The 7,811-nt window shown below is 42.1% G+C and overlaps 1 protein-coding gene and 1 non-coding gene across 4 annotated transcripts; one reads left to right on the top strand and one right to left on the bottom strand.

Annotated features, from left to right (window-relative positions):
* Nucleotides 1–12: 12 nt before the first annotated feature.
* LOC101394319 (melanoma-associated antigen B18-like) lies at nucleotides 13–2,404 on the top strand. 3 transcript variants are annotated; one of them, XM_014791091.2, is made up of 3 exons: nucleotides 13–78; nucleotides 516–1,669; nucleotides 1,786–2,404. In XM_014791091.2, the coding sequence occupies exon 2, from the start codon at nucleotides 575–577 to the stop codon at nucleotides 1,631–1,633; it is 1,059 nt and encodes a 352-aa protein (XP_014646577.1). In that variant the 5' UTR covers nucleotides 13–78; nucleotides 516–574; the 3' UTR covers nucleotides 1,634–1,669; nucleotides 1,786–2,404. The 3 variants fall into 3 exon arrangements, with proteins under 3 accessions (XP_014646577.1, XP_087283847.1, XP_087283849.1); XM_087427721.1 differs by lacking the exon at nucleotides 13–78 and adding an exon at nucleotides 134–195; XM_087427723.1 differs by lacking the exon at nucleotides 13–78 and adding an exon at nucleotides 220–307.
* Nucleotides 2,405–7,209: 4,805 nt separating this feature from the next.
* On the bottom strand, nucleotides 7,210–7,351 carry LOC147911982 (U8 small nucleolar RNA). Its single transcript, XR_015550798.1, has one exon. It is a non-coding gene; the product is annotated as a U8 small nucleolar RNA (small nucleolar RNA).
* Nucleotides 7,352–7,811: the final 460 nt, after the last annotated feature.

Here is a 7,811-nt window from a genome sequence, read left to right as displayed (position 1 = left end):
AACTGTTGTGGCTTTGGTCTGAGAGCTGTGGCCTCACGCCAGCACAGGGAGGAGTCCCAGGATTTGACAGAGGTCAAAGTGAGTAACCTTTGTTAGAACTGAGAGAACACACTTCTCTCAGAACTGAGGCAGCTGCAGCAGCCCCGCTCTACTCTGGCACGCCCCATCCCCCACTGTCAACTCCGAGTGGCTCAAGTATGGCTGTTAGGCTTAACGCCGCCTCACTTCCGCGTAGGGAATTTTGGGGTGGGGAGCCTTGATCTGAAGGGGCAGCCTCAAGTGAGCAGAGGGAGGAGTCAAAGGACCGGTAAGGAGTCAAATTTAGTATCCTGAGTTAGGACTGAGATGCCAAGCCCTGGCAGAAAAGAGGAGGTCCACAGAGTCCCGCCCGCCCCTGTCGTGAGGGTTCCTCAAACAGTACCCTTAAGGGAACCAGCAGAAATGGCTTTTCTTGTGAGCCAAGGTAGCATCTCCCTACTGAGACTGTGCACACCATCTCTTTCTCTGTCTTCTAGGGTGACCTCTTCATCAACCTAATTGCTTGAACTCCTGCCTGTTATCCCTGACCACAGTCATGCCTCGAGGTCAGAAGAGCAAGCTCCGTGCCCGGGAGAAACGCCGCCAGGCCCGTGGTGAGACCCAGGGTCTGGAGGGTGCTCAGGCTACTGCGGCAGAAGGAGAGTCCCCCTCGTCTGCCTCTCCTCCCCTTGGGGGCGAGCCTCAGAATTTGCCTGCTGCTGAGACACCTAGCACTCCTGTGGCACCTCAGGGAACCCCATCTACCACCAACACTACTGCAGCTGTTTCATGCAGCGATTCAGATGAAGATACCGACAGCCAAGATGAGGAAAACCCCAGATCCTCCAAGGGCACTAAGGGTTCGCGCAGAGATCCTTTAAAGAAGAAGGTGGTTTCCATGGTGCAGTTCCTGCTGCAGAAGTATCAAAAGAAAGAGCCAATTACAAAGGCAGACTTGCTGAAGTTAATTACCAAAAAGTACAAGTCTCATTTCAATGAGATCCTCAGGAGAGCCTCTGAGCACATGGAGCTGGCCTTTGGTGTTGATTTGAAGGAAGTGGATCCCATCAGGCACTGCTATGCCCTTCTCAGCAAACTAGATCTCACCTCCGACGGAACGATGAGTGATGAAGAGAACATGCCCAAGACTGGCCTCCTGATGATTGTGCTGGGTGTGATCTTCATGAAAGCCAACTGTGCCCCCGAGGAGGAGGTCTGGAAAGTGCTGAATTTGATGGGTGTATATGCTGATAGGAAGCACTTCATCTATGGGGAGCCCAGGAAGATCATCACCGAAGATTTGGTGAGGCTGAAGTACCTGGAGTACCGGCAGGTGCCCAACAGTGATCCTCCACGCTATGAGTTCCTGTGGGGCCCAAGAGCCCACGCTGAAACCAGCAAGATGAAAGTCCTGGAGTTTTTAGCCAAGCTTCATGATACCGTCCCTAGTGCCTTCCCATCCTGGTATGCAGAGGCTTTGCGAGATGAGGAAGAGAGAGCCCGAGCCAGAGCTGCAGCCAGGGCTCGTACTGCTGCCATGGCCAGCGCACGTTCCCAGGCTACGGCCAGTGCACGTTCCAGGGCCACGGCCAGCAGCTCCTCCCACACTAAGTGAAGTCTGAGTCTGGTTTCTCACTTTTTGGTTGAAAAGGTATGTCAACTTGTAATAGTGGAGGTCCGGGGGCGGGGCTGAAGAAGTGTATATTATCTTTGTGTGCCTGTTCTGTATCGGTAACTTGGAATTTTACCTTTCTTTTTTTTTTATAGGTTATATTTCAAATGTTGAAGTCTGAGGCAGTTTGTTTTCTTTGTGGAAGAAAAGAGCAGTTGACATTCTAAGAAGTGGATGGCCTGGGTGGGTCTGGTGGGAACACAGTATATATCATCTTTGCATTCTTGTTCTATGTGGTAAACTTAGAGTTCTTTCTTTCTTTCCCTTTCTTTCTTCCTTCCTTCCTTCCTTCCTTCCTTTTCTTTCTTTCTCTTTCTTTCTTTCCTTTTGTTACATTTCAAATGTTTCTTTAATAACAGGTTTAAATAATTTCAGAATCTAAATTTATTAATGATTTTGGTTACATATTTATTGCTGTTTAATAGATTTAAGATTAGGAGTTTTAATATTTTGTAAAACAAATTGGGAAACTTTTCATATTTACTGAACCAGAACTATACAACATGGCATTGTAATACATTTCCTTGGAAATGTGAAAAAATGTAGCAGTAAAATTATTGAGATCAAAAAATAGAGGGGGAAAAAGTAAAAGATGTTCAGTTCTTGGTTTTCTTTATCCATTTTAGTCTGCTATTCTGCAAAAATAAAAGATACATACCTGGATTGCTTACTTATTAAAGAATGCAGGAGAAATAAAATGTTTATAAACTAGAATTCATGCTCACTGGCTCATTCATTCTCCAAATATTAATTGAACTTCTGCTCTTTGAAAGTCACCATGTGAGAAATGGGGAAACTAGGATACAAAACACCCAAGCCCTTAGAATTTTACAGTCAAGGAGCAGTAATCATGTAGGGAAGGTGGTGAAATACCCTCTAAGACCTAAAGGACGAGTAAGGAGTAAGGAGGTAAGGGGGAGGGGGAGGGGTGTGTGTGTGGGGTGTCTGGCTGAAAACAATAAGGTACAAATGCCCTGAGGAAAGGCAGTTTGGGGTTTTGGGAAACTTAAAGTCCCACAGTGGGATATACTGTTAATTTCAGCTGGGTGGTAGGGTAGACGAGGCTGTGGGACTGGTGAGCAGAGGCCAGATATACAGATGGTGCTTCTCAACATTGAAGGACAAAACCCTGGAATGCAAACCTGCTCTTAAAAGTTGCTTTAGTATTATCAATAAGCCGGAGGAAAACCTCCTCCTGGGGCAGAAATGGAAGGTGTCCTGTGCTCTTGTTCACGTGCAGTTGAACACAGAGCACCATCTAGTTGTTTTATGCACAGTGTCTTCAAGGAATGTCTGAGAAATAAGGGTGATACTCTCAGGGATGTGGAGAAGTTACTATGTTGGCTCTCTTTGCCCAACCGCGTGGGAGAACCAGATCTCAATGCATAAAAAGGCATTTTAATTAGATTATCTCGAGTATAATTTTAAAAAACTCTGAGGGCTCCATATTTAGTGGTGATTAAATGAATAAAAATAGGGGTGGTTTGGATGAAAAGGTACCTGGGAGAGAAGTTGTTGGTCTTTGACACAAATTCTAGGACCTCTGAGTTGCATCCAACTAGGGAAGACTCCCCCTACCCACATTAAATAACTTATCCTCAAATGGGGGAAAATTTATTTAGTTTTAGTTGCTAAGCAGTGTTTTGGGCTAATTTGGTATTATTTGTCCTAGAAAGCTCCATATTCTGTGATATCTCCTGAATTAATAAAAAGTAGATCTCCCCAGGTGCTGGCCCCATGGTGTAGTGGTTGAGTTCAGCGTGCTCCATTTTGACAGCCCAGGTTCACAGGTTCAGATCCCGGGTGTGGACCTACACCACTCATCAACCATGCTCTGGCAGTGACCCACATACAAAATAGAGGCAGATTGGCACAGATGTTAGTTCAGGGCAAATCTCCTCCCCCCCAAAAAGAAATCTCCCCAGAGGGGAAGGTGGTATCAACTGCAGTTAAAAAAAATATATAACTGCCATTCATTAAAGACCTAATATTTTCTAATTACTCTGCCAAGTGCTCCATATCCATTACAAATATTCTGACAGTCCTACAGGATAGGGCTTCTCAGACATACTTTGCAGATGAAGAACTTGTAATTTTCTCAAGTTCACATGGCTGATAAGTGAAAGAGCTGAGACTAGACCTCAGGTCCAAATTTTTCTAGAGCCCACACTTTTCCACTCCTCCAGCCTGAGGCAGACCTTCTGTCTCTTCATTTTCTATTCTCCTCACTACTCCAAGATGTATCACAGACAATTAAAAAACAGGACTCTCTAGCCGAAGTACTAAAAGTAGTCCTGATGAAGGAAGGTGAATATGAGAATAAAGCACAATTTAGGGCTTGTCTATGGGCTTCCTTTGCTGAGGATCCTCCTGTCCCTAGCCCAAGGCTTCCTGGACAGCTAACTCTGCCCAGGCGCTGGCCCAAGGCCTGTACTAGCACTTTCCTGCATTACAGCACTTGCCCCTGGGTCCTCCCGCGTGTGCCCTCCTGTCCAAATTGGAACCCTCATATTCTGGCCAGCTCTTCACTGTGTCCTCTGGAGGCTGCACCCTGCTTCCTGTCATAAAGGCAGTCCAGAATCACTTGCCCTCCCCTTGATTAAAGCATTCCAACTCTCTGCAGGTGTACCTTGGAGATTCCATCCCTCTTGGTGGAATCATCGACAGTGAAGTTTAGATACCTGATTGTCACAGTCCCACCTCCCCACCTCACATCTCTACAACAGTCTCAAAGTATATTCCAAATGAGCTGGTGATTAGAGTCTTATTTTTTACAGAATATACTGGTTCTTGGGATGTAATTGAAGTTAGGTAGGGGGTTTTGTAAACAACCCAGATATTATCAGTAGGATTTTAAAGGAGTGTGTTATTTGAGACTGAACACACACACCAATAAGTGAGCTTACCTCGATGGTCAATAACCAAAGCCTCCCTCATAAGTCGGAAATGAGGAAAGACCATGGAAATCACAGTGTAGCAAACATCTACTGACGCTGAATTCCTCAGAACCCCAGAGTTGTTTTAAGAGGGAAAAAAATGGTTTCTTGGCAGACATACTCTCTTTAAAAGCAAAGATTAAAATAATTCACCATACTTCTGCTGTCTCTTATCTCAGTATTTGACCAGAGAAGAATCCCAGTTTTTCCTTGTGCCTAATGACACCTATAAAAGTGTCCTGTATGTTCAGTTGTGCTGAGGGTTGCTGGGACTCACAAGTTAAGGTTTTGACCATGCATCAATAGAAGGAGAACATTCTCATCCTATTGAGACTCTAGAATTTATTTCAAAGGTGAGTCAGAAAAGTGCTATTGAGTGAAAAAGGTGAGCCCTCCCTACAGAAATTTTACAGGATCCTTTTGAAAACTAAATGTGATCCAGTATTTGAAAGTACCTCCCATGTAGCAGGCTTGGAAAAAAGTTGGAGAATTGCAAGACAAATTGACCTCCTTAGAAACTCCACCAAGAAATGGAGAGAGTTGTTTTCATAACAAATTCTAATAGTTGCTCTTTTATTGAGCACCTACTATATAACAGTTTTGGGGAAATACTGGAAGTGCTCACCCACATGGTGTCTTGCTCTCCTTCCTGGGCTCATGGGGAGACTACATTCCCAGTCCACTCGTACTTAGGAAGGGTCTTGTGACTACATTGACACTGAAATATGAACAGAAATGATATTTGTACCTCCAGGCCAAGGTATTTGAGAGCAAGTATGCCACCTCCATGCTCTGTGTTTCATTCAGCAGCAAACACAAAGATCCCTTGTTGAGAAGTGCAACCACTTGATGGGAGCAGCCTGGATACCTGGGCCATCTGACAGTGAATGCCCGTGCCTACCCACATCAGATTTCATGTGCATGAGAAATAAACTTTTGTTGTTTTAAGCCATTGCAGGTTTGCAGGTTTTGTCTGTTGCATCAGCTAGCAGTTACTTTATCTGATTAACGCACACCTACCATTTTTGTGGCTAGATGTATTTAAATATTTTAATTACAAATGCCATAGAACATATATTCTTGCTGCAAAAAAATTCTAACAATACAGATAAATTACAATCTCCCCTTTTCCTCAAAGTTCAGCCCCCTCCTCATAGGTAACCATAATTAATAATCTGGTGTGTGTCATTTTAAAGCTAATCTGAGGCTTTTTCATAAACAGGTGTGTTATAAAAATATATTAATTTTTATCACACATGATTAACAATGTACATATTGTTCTGCCTCTTGAACTTGTCACTTAATAAAATGAATGCAGGATATTTCCACGAGAGAACATATAGATCCATCACACTCTGAACTACTCTCTAGAATTCTTTTTCTTTTAAGCAGATTTATTGAGATATAATTGATATACAAAAAACTATACAGATGTAGTATATACAATTTGATGAGTTTGGACATATGTATACACCTGTGAAATCATCACCATGATCAAGGTAACAGACATATCCATCACCTCCAAAAGTTTCCTTGTATCTCTTTGGTTTTTTTCTTTCGTGGTAAAAACACTTAACATGAGATCTACTCTCTTAAAAAACCATAAGTGTATAATAAAGTGTTGTTAACTATAGGCGCTATGCTGTACAGCAGATCTCTAGAACTAATTCATCTTGCATATCTGAAACTTTATACCAATTGAACAACTCCCCATCTCCCCCTCCCCCCAGGCCCTGGTAACCACAGTTCTAGTCTCTGCTTTTATGAGTTTGACAATTTTAGGTACCTGATATAAATGGAACCATGCAGTATTTGTCCTTCTGTGACTGGCTTTTTTCACTTAGTGTAATGTCCTTCAAGTTATCTGTGTTGTTGCAAGTGGCAGGATTTCCTCTTTTAAGGCTGAATAATATTCTACTGTGCATGCATGTGTATATATACATGTACATATATTGCAAAATTTTCTTTCTTTATTTATCTTCAATGGACATTTGGGTTGTTTCCATAACTTAGCTGTTGTGAGTAGTGCTGCAAGGAACATGAGAATGCAGATATCTCTCTGAGATCCTGATTTCCATTCTTTTGAGTATATACACAGAAATGAAATTGCTGGATCATATGGTAGCTCTATTTTTAATTTTATTTTTTTGTGAGGAAGATTGGCCCTGAACTAACATCTGTGCCAATCTTCCACTATTTTGTATGTGGGACATCTCCACAGCATGGCTCGTTGAGCTATATGTAGGTCTGTGCCTGGGATCCGAACCCAAGAAACCACAGGCCGCTGAAGTAGAGTGCGGGAACTTAACCACTATGCCACTGGACTGGCCCCCTCTATTTTTAATTCTTTAAGGAACCTCCATACTGTTTTCTATAGTGGCTGCACCATTTTACATTCCCAGCAACAGTGTAGAAGGATTCAGTTTCTCTGCATCCTCACCAATACTTATCTTTTTGTTTTTTTAATAACCATCCTAATTGCTATGAGGTGATAGCTCATTGTGGTTTTGATTTGCATTTCCCTGATGATTAGTGATGTTGAGCATCTTTTCATATACCTTTTGGCCATTTGAATGAGAGACTGTCAGGAAGAATTGGAAGCAATCACGGTGTTGCAAGTTTTGATTATACAGAGATGTTAATCACGTATCATGGGAACTCCAATCATCATGTTCTAATCTGCCCTCCAAAAAGAGGAACAGGTAAGGATTATCCTACCTATGTTTATGCAATAATTAATTTAACCATTCTCCTCCTAATGGACACAAAAATTGCTTCCCATTTGTAGCTATGATTAATAGAACTGAAATCAACATCTTTGAAAGTGAAATCTTGGGCAAATGTGCATGTTTTTCTACAGGAAAAACATAGCAAAGTGCAAATTTGATTAAAGTGGGCCAAGTTTGAAGACTGAAAATTTTTACAAGTATTGCTGAAATTCTGTTCCAAAAATGCCTTACCAATTCATAGTCTCTCAGATTAATGTATGTGAATGCCTTGCATTCTCATAGGCACTTTATTTCATCAGTCTTTTAAATTTTGGTCAAACTTTGAGATGAAAGATATTGTCTCATTATCATTTTAATTTTTATTTCCTTTTTTTCAATTAGGATGAGAATAAAATTAAATTAATCCCTTACCCATATAGAGCTGGATTTCTGCATTAATGTCTTGAGTGCCCCGAT

The sequence above is a fragment of the Ceratotherium simum genome, chromosome X, assembly GCF_057802395.1.
Source record: "Ceratotherium simum simum isolate JZ-2026a chromosome X, ASM5780239v1, whole genome shotgun sequence".
Lineage (NCBI taxonomy): Eukaryota > Metazoa > Chordata > Mammalia > Perissodactyla > Rhinocerotidae > Ceratotherium > Ceratotherium simum.
This window is presented reverse-complemented; position numbering and strand designations above follow the sequence as displayed.